General features: G+C 41.8%; 2 protein-coding genes across 4 annotated transcripts; one reads left to right on the top strand and one right to left on the bottom strand.

The window, feature by feature from the left end:
* The first annotated feature begins 361 nt into the window (after positions 1-361).
* LOC109757377 (guanine nucleotide exchange factor SPIKE 1) lies at positions 362-15,178 on the top strand. Of its 2 annotated transcripts, XM_020316207.4 has the most exons (31): positions 362-882; positions 1,006-1,101; positions 1,858-2,020; positions 2,099-2,217; positions 2,732-2,844; positions 2,968-3,023; positions 3,140-3,237; positions 3,406-3,543; positions 3,609-3,917; positions 4,008-4,271; positions 4,386-4,553; positions 4,640-4,831; positions 4,931-4,974; positions 5,699-5,768; positions 5,876-6,037; positions 6,841-6,948; positions 7,085-7,122; positions 7,683-7,827; positions 8,929-9,055; positions 9,170-9,363; positions 9,463-9,593; positions 10,013-10,088; positions 10,194-10,304; positions 10,436-10,618; positions 11,013-11,156; positions 11,951-12,124; positions 12,197-12,544; positions 12,626-12,955; positions 13,272-13,457; positions 13,534-14,508; positions 14,613-15,178. In XM_020316207.4, exons 2-31 carry the CDS (start codon positions 1,015-1,017, stop codon positions 14,865-14,867), a joined length of 5,508 nt encoding a protein of 1,835 aa, XP_020171796.1. In that variant the 5' UTR covers positions 362-882; positions 1,006-1,014; the 3' UTR covers positions 14,868-15,178. The 2 variants fall into 2 exon arrangements, with proteins under 2 accessions (XP_020171796.1, XP_073352754.1); XM_073496653.1 differs by having other exon boundaries at positions 11,951-12,544.
* A 307-nt stretch (positions 15,179-15,485) lies between these two features.
* LOC109757462 (uncharacterized) lies at positions 15,486-16,916 on the bottom strand. 2 transcript variants are annotated; one of them, XM_040397510.2, is made up of 5 exons: positions 16,759-16,916; positions 16,164-16,658; positions 16,044-16,096; positions 15,860-15,954; positions 15,486-15,782 (listed from the first exon to the last, which is right to left on the bottom strand). In XM_040397510.2, the coding sequence occupies exons 1-4, from the start codon at positions 16,840-16,842 to the stop codon at positions 15,882-15,884; spliced, it is 705 nt and encodes a 234-aa protein (XP_040253444.1). In that variant the 5' UTR covers positions 16,843-16,916; the 3' UTR covers positions 15,486-15,782; positions 15,860-15,881. The 2 variants fall into 2 exon arrangements, with proteins under 2 accessions (XP_040253444.1, XP_020171878.1); XM_020316289.3 differs by having other exon boundaries at positions 16,182-16,658.
* Positions 16,917-17,193: the final 277 nt, after the last annotated feature.

The raw sequence follows: 17,193 nt of genomic DNA, 5'->3' as shown, positions 1-17,193 counted from the left end.
AAGGGAGTTGGTCTTTGTTTGCAACTGGCTCACATGTAAATGTTTTCACTCATCGAATAGTTGATATGCTATTATTTTGAGTACCGCGAACTTAAAAAAAAGGAGCGAACATTTGGAGGAAGGATTGGATGGCCGGCTCCCGTATTTGGGTCTACGGACAAGTCCAGACCAGTCCACAGACAAATACCGTTTTTACTTTAAGAATCAGCGCTCTCAAAGTATTTCCACATAATAAAAGAAAACATCAAGTCCACTTTATACAGTAGCAAAACAAAACAAAGCCCTTGTTACGACAGTACGAGTGCCCCATGGCAGACACAACAAACAGTCTAGTGGTGTCATTCATTCACACTCTTGAGTCTTGACAGCGAAGCATCTCTGTTCTGCGGCACAGCTAGAGCAGCCGCAGCGCAAGCGGAGGCATATTTCTCGTCGAAAGATTTTTAAAAGCCCGAACAAATGCGCAGGTAGAAGCCAAACCAAATCTTTGTTTTTCTATTATTTCCTTTTTCCCCTCACCCGTTTCCACTAAGACCAAGAAGAAACACTCATCCTCCCAACTCCACCTGCTTCGCTTCCTCTCCACTTCACCAAACCAAACCCTCGGGCGGGGGAGAGAGCGGAGCAGAGCACAGAGGAGCAGAGAGGAGATGGCGAGCGCCAGCAATGCGCAATGAGTGGCGGCACCCTCGCCTTCACCGCCCCTGCTTTTGCCTTCTACTAGCTGCTGCTCGGTGCCTCGGGTTGGCGCAGTGGGTGGGACTGGGAAGGGGATTCATTCCTTCGCGCCGCGCCTCTCGTCGGCCACGCCTCCACCGCCCGGATCTGGGCCGCAGCGCCGAGATCCTGAGCTCAGATTCGTGAGCTCCCTCCCTCTCTCCGGTACGGCGTTTTCTCCGGCTTTTACCGGGGTGTCCGTTGATGGTGATGTTTGTTGGCTAGTGCGGCCAGCGCTGCACGGATTTGTCCTGAATTGGTTTGGTGGTGGATTATCTGTCGGCTCAGGTGGCGGCCATGGAATCTCCGGCGGCCGGGGAAGGACAGCGGTTCAAGCGTATTCCAAGGCAGCCTTGTGGCCGGAACCTGGAGCTGGATCCACTGGTACGTCTCACTCCCTACACATACGTGTTTCCTTGATTTGGTCGTGCCAATGCGGCTCTTGTGTATATTCAGTTTTGTCGAGTGTTGTGGTAGTGCATACAGTGTAGTACTACTTGGGAAGCCCCAGAGTTTGAAATGCCACCCAATTGTGTGTGCTCGAGATCTCTCCGCATTCGTTGCTTAGGGGTTTGGGGTTTCTTAACGTACGCCTGCTTCAGTGAGAGGAGAGCTGAGGAGTTTAAACTGATGCTCTTGGTATTAGTGGTGAACTGCTGCTTGCTATGTGCTGCTCATGTCAAACCTGCATTGCAGGATATAGTTGTCTAACCTCCTTATTTCCAGGGTGCTTGTGTTGGGGTTTTCAACAGACAGCTAATCTTTTCTTATGCTTAGCTTCGCAACGCTATGTTGCTTTTTGGTTTGCTGCTATTTTGGGAATGAGCTCATTGAGTGGTCCATTTTGGATGTTTGCCCATATGTGGACAATGAGTTGAATTGTTCGCTGTATTAGTAAACCACCAAGAATGGAACTACAGTACTCGACTACTACTATATGATCTATGGCTATACGTTTTCAATCGTTCTCACGTGTGGCATTCCCTGATAGAGCTATGTCCTTAGTATCAGTATTGCACATCTTTAGTGGCTGATAATTCAGTTTGCTCCTTTGGGTTTCAATCAGGAAAAAGTAACAAATTCTGGCTGCAATTTTGAGAATTAAGGATGAAAAAGCTAAGCTTCTTTCTGTTTTTTCAGCTTAATGAGAATTTGGAACAGTGGCCACATCTAAATGAGCTAGTACAGTGTTATAACGCTGATTTTGTGAAAGATGGCTGCAAATATGGACGCTATGAGAGTGTCGCGCCACCGTCCTTTCAGAATCAAATTTTTGAGGGACCTGATACCGACATAGAAACAGGTAATCCAACATCCTTGTGACTGGATTAGCTTCTCATACATGGTTTACTTAATATTTTATGTATTTGCTTTGTCATAGAATTGCAGCTTTGCAACGCTAGGCATTCCAAGCCTGAGGAAACTACTGAGGATGATATGCCAAGCACTTCAGGGAGGCAAATATATGAAACTGAACCATCTGCTTCATCTTCAAAAAAAGTAAGTGCATATTCACTAGATTTCTGTTTTAGGTGGATGGATTCTTACCATATGTTGTCTTTCTTGCCCCTCTAGTAGCAGACTACATGCTAAACTAATTAATCTGCGGTTAACCCTAGTGTCTTGGTCCTCAACTCCTCATATTGGATAATAAAAACTATATTGTGAATTGCTCATACATGCATTTATCTTGTCCTTGTTTCAGCTGCTACAATACTTTCCTGTTGAACTTTTGTTCATTTGTATCACTTGTGTCGATCCTTTATGCGTTCAGTCGACTAGTACTTTTTCACTTCGTGTTTTTTTACTTCCTGTGCAAAGTGCAAACAAGGTACATTCCACACAGTACTGTTGACATGAATATTTCTAGCAGAAGCAATTTAAGCTTTTGAGCAATTAAGCTGTGACCTTTCTTTGTTTAATGAATTTGACCAATTGTCAATAGCATATACGGTATGAGGTTTGTCATCTTGATGTCAGCATTAACGACATGTTGCCCTGCTTGTTTTTTCAGCATTGTACTCTCTCACCTTTACCGGCATATGAACCTGCATTTGATTGGGACAATGAGAGATCTTTAATATTTGGCCAACGCTTGCCAGAAAGTCTCCCTGCAACACACAGCAGGTTTGCTTTAAGCTGCACACTCAAGCATTACATCTCTTTGCTTTTGTTTGCACTTCTTACTCTGGGCAATCTTTGTTACTACTTTCTGGTCACATGTTATAACTTGATCTCTACTGCTTGCAGTGGATTGAAGATAACGGTCAAGGTATTGTCTTTGTCATTCCAAACTGGATTAGTCGGTGAGCAAAAATATTATTTCTATGTGTTTGTTTAACACTTCTAAACTGCAATATGTTCTCATTTATACTTCGCAGCATGATGACTGACCTACCTTTTGGTAATGTGTTATGTGCAGAGCCTTTTAGCGGTACAATCTGCTTGTACAACAGAGATAGGAGAGAAAAGCTATCGGAGGACTTCTACTTCCACATACTTCCAACAGAAATGCAAGATGTAAGGAGCAACGTTTATTACTCCGTTCGGGGCCAATATTTCTATCCTCTAAAATTTTGCTACTGATACCGGCAGATAGAAACAGTTGTAGCTTGTAAAATATACTGAAATTCCATATTAACATAATTTAAATCGCTGACCATTTTCATTCCTTTCACATTTGACCAGGCTCATATATCTTTGGATCGTCGGGGTGTTTTCTCATTGGACACCCCTTCACCATCAATCTGCCTTCTGATCCAGCTAGAAAAGGCTGCTACTGAAGAAGGGGGAGTAACTCCTTCCATTTATTCCCGTAAAGAACCTGTAAGAAATAAATCTCCCTCCTTTAATCGCATGTTCCATTACTCTAATGCTCAGTTTTGTGACAGGTGCACTTGACTGAGAAAGAGAAGCAGAAGCTGCAAGTTTGGTCTCGAGTCATGCCATACAGAGAGCCATTTGCATGGGCAATGATTCCTCTGTTTGAAAACAACCATGCTGGTGGTGATGCTGCCTCTCCTAGCAGCCCTTTAGCACCAAGTATGTCAGGCTCAAGTTCTCAAGATAGCATTGTGGAGCCTATCTCCAAACTCGCTTCAGATGGAAAACTCAACCATTATTCAAGTGGAAGTTCTGTTATTGTTGAGATATCAAACTTAAACAAAGTGAAGGAAAGCTACATGGAAGACTCCCTCCAAGTAAGCATTATAGCTGAACAAAGTCAGTTAATGTTGTTACTTAAGTGATTATTAACTAATTAATCATGCCAATTCTTGTGTCGCTTGTAGGATCCAAAACGAAAAGTACACAAGCCAGTGAAAGGTGTGCTAAGGCTAGAGGTGGAAAAACTTCATAATGACCGTAATGAGGCGGATACCATTTCTGAAGGTGGGAGCATAACCAATGAATTGCATGATGCTGGCGAGCTCAATAATGGCAGACATAGCAGGAATAGCATTGATGGGATCCACAGTTCTCTGAACTCTAGTGCCATTGTCAAGAAAGATACACACCAGAATGGTCAAAGTTCCAATGGAGAGAATGGCAACAATGTAACTAGACGAGTTCCTCATCCACCTCTTGTGTTCTGTTTTTGATTTTGAAACTTATGTTGTAGGATTTCATGTCTTTTCTGTTCATGTGAGACGCATTCTTTCTTGTTACAGTTTCAAGCTTTTGACTTTCGGATGATGGCCCGGAGTGAACCATTTTCACAACTTTTCCATTGTCTCTATGTGTACCCATTGACTGTTAGCTTGAGCCGCAAAAGAAATCTATTTGTAAGGGTAGAATTAAGGAAGGATGATTCTGACATACGTAAACTTCCAGTAGAGGTTTGTTCATGAAGTTATCATACCCCCTTTGCTCTGTTGGTGGTGTCTGTTCAATGTTCTAAGTGACTAGATATATGGGGTTTCAGGCTGTCCATCCAAGGGATCAGAATTCAACACTACAGAAGTGTGCCCATACCCAAATTTCTGTTGGCACAAGAATGTCTTGCTACCATGACGAAGTTAAGATCAGTCTGCCTGCTCTATTGACGCCCCAACATCATCTTCTGTTCACATTTTTGCATGTAGATCTCCAAATGAAACTTGAAGCCCCTAAACCAGTATGCCTTCTGTTCCTTGTCAATTAGGACACACTAATACAGTTGGTTCATCTCTTCATGTTTATTTTGCTGGTTTCTAACATGTTTGTGCTCCTTCAGGTGATTGTGGGATATGCTGCACTTCCACTGTCGACACACATTCAGTATGTATTAGATTGTCATCTTTATTTTTGTATACACGAAATGATTAAATGGAACTAGTCTGAGCCTGTCGCTTCATACGTGGGATCACATTCAAGTCAACGAGTTATGAATCATGATATATTATCATCTTAACTTAACTCTGTTTATGTGACAGAAAGTGAATATATGAACTAAGCTTTCTAGCTAAAACCTGTGAGGTGATCTTTTATAGTATTGTTCAACTCGTGAAGCTTTATTGCCACCTAGCTTGGCTAGCTAATTAACTAACCTTAGTAAATTTAAAATTTACTCCTGTCACTTGTGCAACTAAGAAGTATGTAAACACCATGGTGCTTGTTCACTAGCAAGACTGCAAGTGCATACTGCTTACTGTACTTTTTAGCACAATGTCTGTATGTTGCTACTTGCTATGGGTTAAAAGAGCTTATACATGTTAAAGAGAATATACTACTGCCTCTGTCAGATCAAATCATCTAAGGAGTAAAGATAATAAAAAATGGGAGCTGACTGCCTTCTGCAATAGCAGTTTGGACATAACATATGAGCGTACTTCTGGGCATATACCTTTTTTTTTCAATGTAATGTTGAAGGGCCATCTACTCAGTTCTACTTCTACCACAAGTTTGACGAGGAACTCTGAAGTGCTTGCAGTCTCTTAAATATTAGCGTGAGTTGATGAGAATGAAATTGAATTTGATATGTAGCAATTTTTGAATCCAATAGGTTACTTTCGGATGTGTCTTTGCCAATTTTACGAGAGCTTGTTCCGCATTACCTGCAGGAAAGTGGAAAGGTTTGCTACTTGTCCTGTTTTCTTTTGCTGTTTTTCTACCGTGATTGCAGAATTATCATCAAATGCATTTGCTGTAATAGTACCTGAAAGTTGCAATTCTTATACAGGAAAAAATGGACTACCTGGAGGATGGAAAAACTGTGTTCAGGCTGCGGTTAAGACTTTGCTCTTCGTTGTTTCCAGTTAATGAAAGGATAAGGGACTTTTTCGTTGAGTATGACCGTCACACACTACATACAAGTCCACCTTGGGGTTCTGAGCTTCTTGAGGTATCCTTTTACCGCTGAATGGCTTAGATTGGAGCTTCTGATGTTAGTTTCTTTCATGATCCCTCCCCTGCTGAATGGCTTTGATAATAATATACCTTTGAGTTATGCCTGGATGATACCTATTGGAATATGTAAAAAGATGGAAAAAGTTGTGCAGTATTTGTTATGTTCTACATGTCTAATTAGATATGGAATATGGCCAAGTTCTAGAGCATAGAGGAAATTATCTGTGTTGAAGTGTATATGTGGATCGCCTAGCCCTTTCCATCAGTTCGGACTTTTGGTTGCGTTGGCTAGTGCATGAATCTTAACATGGTATCAGGGCCTAAGGTCTTGGGTTCAAGTCCTGGCTTTCGCAATTTAGGGTGTTGAAGTGTATATGTGGATTGCCTAGCCCTTTCCATCAATTCGGACTTTTGGTTGCGTTGGTAGTGCATGAATCTTAACATGGTATCAGAGCTAAGGTCTTGAGTTCAAGTCCTGGCTTTCGCAATTTATCTAAAAATTGTTGTTCCCCCCTTTGTGTCCACGTATAGGCCTCTTGAGCCATACCTCTGAGTCTGTCCACGTGTTGACTTTCCGTGTCACACGTGAGAGGGGGTGTTGAAGTGTATATGTGGATTGCCTAGCCCTTTCCATCAGTTTGGACTTTTGGTTGCGTTTGCTAGTGCATGAAACTTAACAATCTGCACTGTGTATTTCAATATTTGTTTGTGGCATTTTGCACAAATTTACATTGTGTTGGTACTTGCACCATATACCGACGATTCATATGTCTAACATTTTTTTGGGGGGGTTTGCAGGCAATAAATAGTTTAAAGAATGTTGAATCTATTGCATTGTTACAATTTCTTCAACCAATACTCAATATGCTGCTACATCTTATTGGCGATGGTGGTGAAACCCTTCAGGTTGTTACTTTGCTTATTATGTTTCCATTCTGCATAAGCACACCTGCCGTTTTGACTGAACTACATTTCTTGCCGAGTGTTTATATTGATGATATTACACATTAGTTTTGACCCTACAGATTTATTTTTCTTGCAGGTTGCTGCATTTCGAGCCATGGTTAATATTCTAACCCGGTAATTCCCTGTTTTACTGTTTGGTTTGTCCTCATCCCTCTGATATTTGTGTGCAGCTGTGCGCCAGTTTCTTTCAAGAGCTCTAGCATTCCATGTTCGTCCAACTTCTCAAAATCCTAATTTCAAACATTTAGACGGCCTATCGTTTGCTGGAGGAAAAAGTAAAAGAATATTTGGATGGCTTTTTCTTCTCATGTGTCATGAAGTCTGATTCTCTTAGTTTGTGCTCGCTAAATGGTGCTGCATTTTGGGCGAAGTATAAACTGTTAAGTTTTATCTTATGTGAGCGCTTGCTGGTTGCACTTGCATATGCTGCAGCACAACAAACAAGGATGTGGGAACGCTGTTAATATCATGTTGCCATATTACCATATTTGTCTTTAGAGGCCCTATCACACAAGATCTTTGCGCTCTTCTCTCATCTTTAGCAAAATCTGAATGTCTGGCTTTAATTCTTTAAAAAAATATTTTACAATACCCCCCAGTAGAATTATTCATTCAGGAGTCATGACCATGTATGTACCTTAAATTGTGTTAAAGTCGATGCATTTCTATCGCAGGGTGCAACAGGAATCATCTGATGGAGCTGAGAGAAATAAGTTTCTCGTTAATTATGTTGATTTTGCTTTTGACGACTTCGGTGATCGGCAGACGCCTGTATACCCTGGTTTGTCTACTGTTTGGGGCAGCCTAGCTCGAAGTAAGGTTAGTATGGATTTCTTCTCTCTGCTTGAAGTAATGAAATTTGAATTCGTTCTACTTTATTTCATGCCGCGTTTAATTTTTTATATGAACCTGTTAATGCATGGGGGTAAACATTCATCTGCGATGGTCATACATTGACAACTTGAGGTAAAATGGTGCTAGGTTACTGGGGTAAACATCCGTCTGAATGAGGGTGACGATTTGGTGAGGACTATACCTAGAATAGTCAGCCAAGTGCGCAGGACTTAGAGACTAGATTAGACTTCTTTGTTATTCATCTTATGATAATTCCCTTATATATCCATCCGCCTAACAAGGATATCTAGTGCAACCAATAAACTGGAGACAATCATATCAAGGGGAGTGCATGGAAGGACGTAGAGAGACTATGATAGATTTCTTTGTTGTTTACGATGTAAAGGATGATAACACTTATATACCTGTCCGCCTAGCAAGGACATCTAGTGCAGCCAAAAGCTGAAGACACCATCATATTCACTGACAAATATGCATCTAACAAATTATAGGATATGCATGCTGCTGATTCTCTGGCTGGCTGCTACCCCTTGTGCGCAGACACCCTACGCTCGTGGTTGTCTGCATGAACTGAACCATAGTCATGCCAGAATCATATAAGCCGCAACAATGACGTTTCCAACTCTGGTTGCTGCTGAGATGTCCTAATACCTGAATTATGCCCTTGATGCCACTGGCCTCTAACACTGTTTACTGCCACACTGCTCTCAGGTGTCAAAACGTGATATCATGTAATTGTACTTAAACATGGCATTGATTTTACTGTGCAAAGGATCGGAAACAAGATTCTGTTGTTGTAAGTGTTGCACTGTTGATGATACACATCACTTGCACCAATAATAAGTATTTGCATCAGCGACTAGTTAATATAGCGGACTTGATTATTAACCTTTTGCTTTTACTGTTATTTGCAACTCAATATATCCTTTTTAATGGTTATTTTCTTACACTTTTCTGCTTATTTTCTGTACTTCAATTGTGTCTGTTCATTCAATCTGCTTACTTTTAACAGAGATGCATCTTTCTGCTGCTCTGCTTCACCATTGTACACTTTTGTCATTTTAGGCTAAAGGTTATAGAGTTGGACCTGTCTATGATGATGTGTTGGCAATGGCTTGGTTTTTTCTGGAGCTTATTGTAAAATCAATGGGATTGGAACAAAGTCGTCTCTTCTACCACAATCTTCCACTTGGTAGGACCAACTAGCGAGCACTTGTAGCTGCAGTCATTAGTATATCAGTATCAATACATAAATATTTAATTAGACTACGTAATATGGTCCTAATTGTTTGCTGCCATGTGCTAGGTGAAGATGTCCCACCGCTGCAGTTGAAGGAAGGAGTCTTCAGATGCATCATGCAGCTATTTGATTGCCTTCTAACTGAGGTTCATGAACGCTGTAAAAAGGGTTTAAACTTGGCGAAGCGCTTGAACAGCACTCTTGCTTTCTTCTGTTACGATCTTTTATCAATCATTGAGCCACGCCAAGTTTTTGAGCTGGTAATGCTGGAAATCACATTTAAGTTTGTCCCTCCCCTTGCTCGTGAGGAGCTTCATTCCAAATACTGATATGCATAACTATGCATTTGTGTTCTTCAGGTTTCACTGTATATGGACAAGTTTGCAGGGGTTTGCCAGTCAGTCCTCCATGATTGCAAATTGACATTCCTGCAAATAATATGTGATCATGATCTTTTTGTTGAGATGCCTGGTCGGGATCCCACTGATAGGTAGGTCCCACTCTAAATTCGTGGATTACCAAGCTAGGGAACTATAAATATTCCAGTTTGCCAAAACTGTTTTAATAGACCAGCAATGTCGTTCAGAGCCTTTGGTCTCCTGATACTCTTCTTACTCCAAGTTCTTTTAACTACCAAGACATTTTTTTTACGTTCTCCATAAATATAATGGCATGATGATTTTATACCTTTTGTGTTCTCTAGTCCTTACAATGATTACACTCTGTTTTACTTATACATTACCAATCCTGGTTTACTCTTTGCTTCGATGTTAGAATAATATTATGTGCAAATATCCTCTTGAAATTCCAATCAAAACACTTGTGAATGTCTCATGCTCTAACATGCTGCAAATCGTGGCAGCTTTTTATATTTTCTGATGATTTTTTACTATGATATCCCATTTGCAGGAATTATCTCTCGTCGGTTCTTATTCAAGAGATCTTTCTCACCCTTGACCATGATGATTTGTCACAGCGAGCGAAAGTAAGCATCTCAATTGAGATCGAAGTACTTTGGTCTACAACTCAATGCATTACTTCGCCATCTCACATATGATGGCAACTCATTCTTGTTTTGTCATTATTGTAGGCGGCTCGTATTTTAGTTGTTCTTATATGCAAGCATGAATTTGACGCGCGATATCAAAAAAGTGAAGACAAGCTGTACATTGCTCAGCTGTATTTTCCTCTTATAGGACAGGTTTGAGATATTCACATCACAATTAACTTCCTTGAAATGAATACCAATAATCAGAACTCTGTTTCTCTGCAAGGTTTGGCATACACGCGGTTCTTCTTACAGTTTCTTTTCCTGTGAAAAACACCTTGCAGATTCTGGATGAGATGCCTGTGTTCTATAACCTAAATGCCATTGAAAAACGTGAAGTGCTAGTGGTCATTTTGCAAATCATAAGGAACTTGGACGACACAACTCTTATAAAAGCATGGCAACAGAGCATTGCTAGAACCAGATTGTTCTTCAAGCTACTTGAAGAATGTATAACCCATTTTGAGGTTCGTACAACCCTTTTCTATTTAGAATGTTGAAGTTTTTGTCATTGTTATCAACTTCTGTGACTGAGTGTGATGTTTCTACACTTCAATTATAATTCTGACTAGTAAAATCTCAGTGCACAAAAGATTTTTGACGGGGTGTACAATTTGTTCGATGATTTGCAAAGTACTCTTGGGTGACTTGTCGGAGTGGTATCTGAATGACTGAATCCAACTTTTTCTTGCGTTCCTGTTGCATGTTTTGACTTATTCCAACTTAGACAAACACACTCTTCTTTTAACTGGTGGCACTATTGCATGACAGGGTTCTGAATCTTCTTTGTTACCATAAAACCACGTTGATTCACAATAGTTTATTCAGAACTAAACTAAATCTCCCAAATTCTCTCTGCAGCATAACAGAACAGGAGACAGCTTGCTACTAGGTTCTAGTTCTCGGAGCCCTGATGCTGAGCGCCCTGCGTCCCCCAAGTATTCTGATCGGTTATCCCCATCAGTTAACGCATATTTGTCTGAGGCTTCGCGCCATGAAATAAGGGTATGCTGCCAAATTATTTATAGGAGCCTAATTTTCCAGCAGTAGTACTTTTACCTGTACTTTTCACAGGGTGAACAGTTTGAGTATGAATAAGCTCTGACATGCATGAACTTGAACCATGTTGGCTTTCTTGGTATGTCCCAGTTTAAGGTAGGTTGGATACACCTTGGGTAGGTTTATATAGCATGCACTGGACCAGGTTTCAATAGCTTGTCAGCATTGTTGGTTACTGTTTTTTTTGGCAAAGTTAAGATGCTATTGGAGAGAATGTGGACAGTAGACATCCTTATAAGAAATTGATTGGACTTGGCTTGTGTTATATTCCAACATTAAGTATGGTTCATGTATATCAGTTTATGAAACGCGCATCATTATGAAGTATAAATAAAACATTAGTGAGTAAAGGGTTATATTCTCGACTGTGTTACCATGTGGCTAGCAGGACTGATTAATCGGCCAAGTCTTTCTCACTACACTGGTGCTGCACTTTCAGCTTTGGCCATTACTTTTTTTTGGCATGGTTTTTTAATGCCACTAGGATCACATAACTCTTCAGAAGATGCCAACTGACTAAGTTTATTATCTGGCCCTGAAGGAGTAGTTTACTTGGGTGTCAGAATAAGGCTCGACTTCCACTAATATCTACTGAGCCTGCAGTGGTGGAGTTGAGCCTGTTTCATGCTAGAGAGTGATTTTATTTACTTGTTCCGAACACACATACTTTGTAGGAGATGTGACGAAAAATCATCATGAGAAAATTGTTAGTTATTTGTCATGACTGCTATTTAATGCAGCCCCAGGGAACACCAGAAAATGGGTACATGTGGAACAGGATTAGTCCTCAGCTAAGTTCCCCAAATCAACCCTATTCATTGAGGGAAGCACTTGCGCAAGCGCAATCTTCAAGAATAGGATCAACAGCCAGGGCATTGAGAGAGTCCCTACATCCAATACTGAGACAAAAGTTGGTTAGTATTACATTCCCATGTGAATCTTCTGGTGATTTAAACTTTCTTCAGTCTGACAGAAAATTCCTACAGGAACTCTGGGAAGAAAATCTTAGTACTGCTGTGAGCCTTGAAGTCTTGGGAATAATTGATAAGTTTTCAGTTGCTGCAGCTTCTCGAAGCATCTCGACTGACTATGCTAAGCTAGATTGTGTAACATCTATCTTGATGGGTCTTTTATCTAGGAGCCAGCCCTTGACTTTTTGGAAAGCTTTCCTTCCTGTAGTCTATAATATATTTAGTCTCCATGGTGCAACACTGATGGCAAGGGAGAATGACCGCTTCTTGAAGCAAATTGCTTTTCATCTTTTGCGACTTGCTGTATTCCGAAATGATTCTGTTAGAAAAAGGGCCGTTGTTGGGTTGCAGATCCTTGTCAGGGTAAGCTGCTTGCTGAATTTGAGTTCTATAAAATCATGAAACGAATTGTCCTGACACAGATGTTTTTTTTTGTGCTTCTAGAACTCATTCAACTATTTCAAGAGCACCACAAGGCTGAGGGTCATGTTGACTATTACTTTGTCAGAACTGCTATCTGATGTGCAAGTAACTCAGATGAAATCCGATGGATCTCTTGAAGAAAGTGGTGAAGCTCGGCGTCTTAGGAAATCACTGGAGGAAATGGCTGATGTAAGGAGTAAGGATCAGTTGAATGATTGTGGCCTTCCTGTTACTGCACTGGAAGTGGCTGCTGAAGGTTCCACAGACAATAGGTGGTCTTGGGTAGAGGTTAAGCATCTATCAAAGTGTCTAGTCCAGGCCCTTGATGCTGGCCTTGAACACGCCCTTTTGGTAAGCAAGTTTGGCAAAATAATCATTACTGTGCTATCCATAAAAGTGATGTACTACCTCCGATCCAAAATAAGTGCCCCAGTTTTGAACTGGGGTTAGTTCAAAACTGTGACACTTATTTTGGATTGGAAGGAGTAGCATATATCGTGCTAAAATGGGGATGACTGACTGAAGAAAGTTACCATTTGTTCATGTCATCTGGACAACCGAAACACTACTAATATGTGATTATACTTTGAGTGATGTCATTTTTATGCACCTGATTTCTTGATTAAGTATTGAGCACTGAACCTGTAAATTTTAATGTTCTTTTCAGGGTTCTGTAATGAGTGTGGACAGGTGTGCAGCTGCTGAGGGTTTCTATAAGCTAGCATTGGCCTATGCCCCTGTTCCGGATCTTCACATTATGTGGTTACTGCACCTTTGTGATGCACACCAGGAGATGCAGTCATGGGCTGAGGCTGCGCAGTGTGCAGTTGCTGTAGCTGGTGTGATCATGCAGGTTGTAATGTTAACTTCTGTTATTCTATTCCTGTAATTTCTCTATGGAGTTTTATGACCTTCGAACCTTCTTACAGGCACTTGTTGGAAGGAACGATGCTGTCTGGAGCAAGGAGCATGTTGCCTCCCTCTGTAGGATTTGCCCTATTGTGGGCACTGATATAGGTGCAGAAGTAGCTGCAGCAGAAGTTGAAGGATATGGTGCATCCAAGCTTACTGTGGATTCGGCCGTCAAGTATCTTCAACTTGCGAACAAACTCTTCGCACAAGCTGAACTTTACCACTTCTCTGCCAGTATCCAGGAACTTATCATTCCTGTGTACAAAAGCAGAAGGTCTTATGGGCAGCTGGCTAAATGTCACACGTCACTCACAAGCATATATGAGTCAATTCTTGAACAGGAGGCTAGCCCTATCCCGTTCATTGATGCTACCTACTACAGAGTTGGATTCTATGGGGAACGATTTGGCAAGCTCAATAAAAGGGAGTATGTGTTTAGGGAGCCGCGGGATGTTCGTCTGGGTGACATTATGGAGAAGCTTAGTCATACCTATGAGGCTAAGATGGATGTGAATCACACGTTACATATCATTCCTGACTCGAGGCAAGTCAATGCTGATGAGCTGCAACCTGGTGTATGCTATCTACAAATAACTGCCGTTGATCCTGTAATGGAGGACGAGGACTTGGAGAGCAGGAGGGAAAGGATTTTCTCTTTATCCACTGGTTCTGTTCGTGCACGTGTGTTTGACCGTTTCCTTTTCGACACACCATTCACAAAGAACGGAAAAACGCAAGGCGGCCTAGAAGATCAATGGAAGAGACGCACAGTGCTCCAGACAGAGGGTTCCTTTCCTGCTCTGGTAAATCGTCTGGTGGTGATAAAATCTGAATCTCTAGAGTTTTCACCTGTGGAGAATGCGATTGGAATGATTGAAACAAGGACAGCTGCATTGAGAAATGAACTAGAAGAACCACGGAGCTCTGAAGGCGATCAACTACCAAGACTTCAAAGCCTGCAAAGGATACTCCAAGGAAGTGTGGCTGTTCAGGTAAGGGCTGTGATCCTGCATCTCTGCGCAATATGAACCAGTTTAACTTTGTTTGCTCCTCTATTTCTTTGTATTGCTAATTTTCTCAAAATGTCGTGATGCAGGTAAACAGTGGTGTATTAAGTGTTTGCACCGCTTTCTTATCTGGCGAGCCTGCAACCAGGCTCCGGTCTCAAGAACTGCAACAGCTGATAGCTGCATTGCTTGAATTCATGGCTGTCTGCAAGCGTGCAATCCGTGTGCATTTTAGATTGATAGGGGAAGAAGACCAGGAATTCCACACGCAACTTGTCAATGGGTTTCAGTCTCTTACTGCTGAGCTTTCTCACTATATTCCTGCCATACTTTCGGAGCTATGACTGTAGCAAGGTGGCAGGCAGTTAGGTAGCATGTGAATGGTTGGTTGATTTTTCAGTTGGGGATCTGCTCCAAATGTTCATATTTCGAGTAGCTTTGGTTGTATAGTTTGAGAACTAACCGGGGCCTTTGCATTTCTGCTGTGTCACGATTTTGGGGTGTAAAGTATATGCAACTTCTTAGTGTGATGTACCTGGATCATCGTGTTTGTTTGTGGTTTGCTGGCAGTGATAGCAACTTAGCTAGTAGCTGTTGGAGCGGCATTACTATTACTATTATTATCATGATCATTATTATTATTATTTTATTGTCATTATCAGGTGTGATGACACACACTGCAAATTAGCCGGTGGAATGAAAGTGTTTCTTCGAAAGCACTAGCTATTAAAATTGTTCATTTAGAGAAGTACGTTTTCAGTTACAGTACACCAGATGGTTTTGCCTTGTGCTCGTGCCCTTATTTACAAAACAAGTGGAATGCTTGTGGTATCAGATATTAAGATCGTGGCTACCAGGCGATGCGCTAAAAATCTCCCTCAAGTTATCAGTACTAGATAGGGGGCGCGGCTTGCCGCGCGTTGCCCGCCGAACGACGGGGCAAACAACAGCACACAGAGATGTTAATGGAGATGATCCTAACATGCTGAAAAGATAGATTATAATGTTAATTGTTCAGGGGCAATAAAGCTTGAATGTGAACTGCCTTCGTTCGACGTGGGGAGGTACAAAAGCATGTAATTTGCATCTAATCCGGAGTAGCATAACAGAGGGTTTCATGCATTTATACATAGTGCTATACAGCTGCAAGATCAAGCTGCGTGTATGACAAAAGCGACGGGTCCTGAATCTGGCAAGGTTCAATGCAACGTAGACTCGGAGAATGGCTTATTCCATCGTGTTGTTGTAATGATGGGAGCCTGAAAAAACATATGAAATTGTGAACAATAATGTGTGATGTTGTTTGAGACGGGTCTAGGAGATGATGTATGTCTACCTGCAATGGCGTGTGTGCTGCTCTATTTTCCAGGGAATAGTGCTCGGCGTGCGGTCCTCATCTTCTTGTTACTTTTAGAAGGTAGACGATAGATGCTGACAATGAGTAATTGTGTAGTTAGGACACAGAAGCCACAGCTGGGTTGTATGTGAAGACAACGATAAGAAAATGGAGTGGAGAGCACCTATTAGTATTTGCTGTGACCGGGGTTGATGCACTTTCTTCTTCACTGGTATCCTGGGGGCAAGCAACTAATAAGAGAAACGAGCATGAAGTACGTGCTACCACATGATAATGAAGATACCTTGCCGTGCGGTTTTACCTCGGACAGCATGATTTGGTAATTGGCCCGTGGAGTATTCTTGTGCGTAGAAGGTAGCACATTAGCTTCTTGTTTAGGCTTAGGTTGAGGACCCTGGTTGATTGCGGTCAGTGAAGAGAGTTGGTTACGCAGGGCGCTGGCCTGATCGTAGAGCGCCGACGACCAGAACTCCTCAACCTGAAGTTTTCTATTGCATTTTTTCAACTTCGCGAAATTTGCATCATCTACCGTGATTATACCTGTTTTCTGAAGGTATCCAAGGGCGGCAACACACGTAGATTCAATGCATGGTCCATGAAATTCCTTTGTTGTGCTTGACAGTCTTTTGCTGTGCGGGGGCAGGTCATTAGAGACAGAGATACCCACATCGTCACTGCCTATGTCGGTGAAAGTGAATGGATGGATTGTGCCACCAATTCTTTCAATTGCTTGTTCAAGAATGAATTGCTTGCTGATGGTGACACAGATAGGAGATTGCTTTGATTTAACAAAAGGTAGAATGTAAATGTCAGCACGCAATGGGTTATGAAATCGACGAATGAAGAGGAGAATGAGATGACAACAGCTTGGAACTAACCGGAGGAAAGCCCTTGACCAGCAGCTCATCATTTGTGGGCAGCTTGATGGACGAGGTTGTCAATGCAGAGGAGGGTTCATCCATGGCGGCGGCTGGACTGGAAGAAGAGGGTCGTGGAAGTGAGAGGGGAACAGATCTGAAAACACGGTATGCAAAGAGAGCTGGTATATAGTTAACCTAGCTGGTTGGGCCTCTTTTGATGGGCCGCCCCGTCGTCCTTGTGGCTTGTGGGTTGCCTGTGCATTGGGCTAGGTGCCTTGAGTGGCCTGTAAAATAATTGTTGCTATATGCTGTTAGTAAAAAAAATGGCAATGTTGATAAGGTAAATTAGATGGGAATATAAGCGGCCAACCAGTGTCAATGCGCACGATTAAACAGAAGCAGTGCCTCACATCACAGATGGCATAGCATTGATGCAAACCATACAACAGAGCA

This window comes from Aegilops tauschii, chromosome 4 (genome assembly GCF_002575655.3).
Source record: "Aegilops tauschii subsp. strangulata cultivar AL8/78 chromosome 4, Aet v6.0, whole genome shotgun sequence".
Lineage (NCBI taxonomy): Eukaryota > Viridiplantae > Streptophyta > Magnoliopsida > Poales > Poaceae > Aegilops > Aegilops tauschii.
Note: the sequence above shows the minus strand (reverse complement) of the source record. Positions and strands in the feature narration are given on the sequence as shown.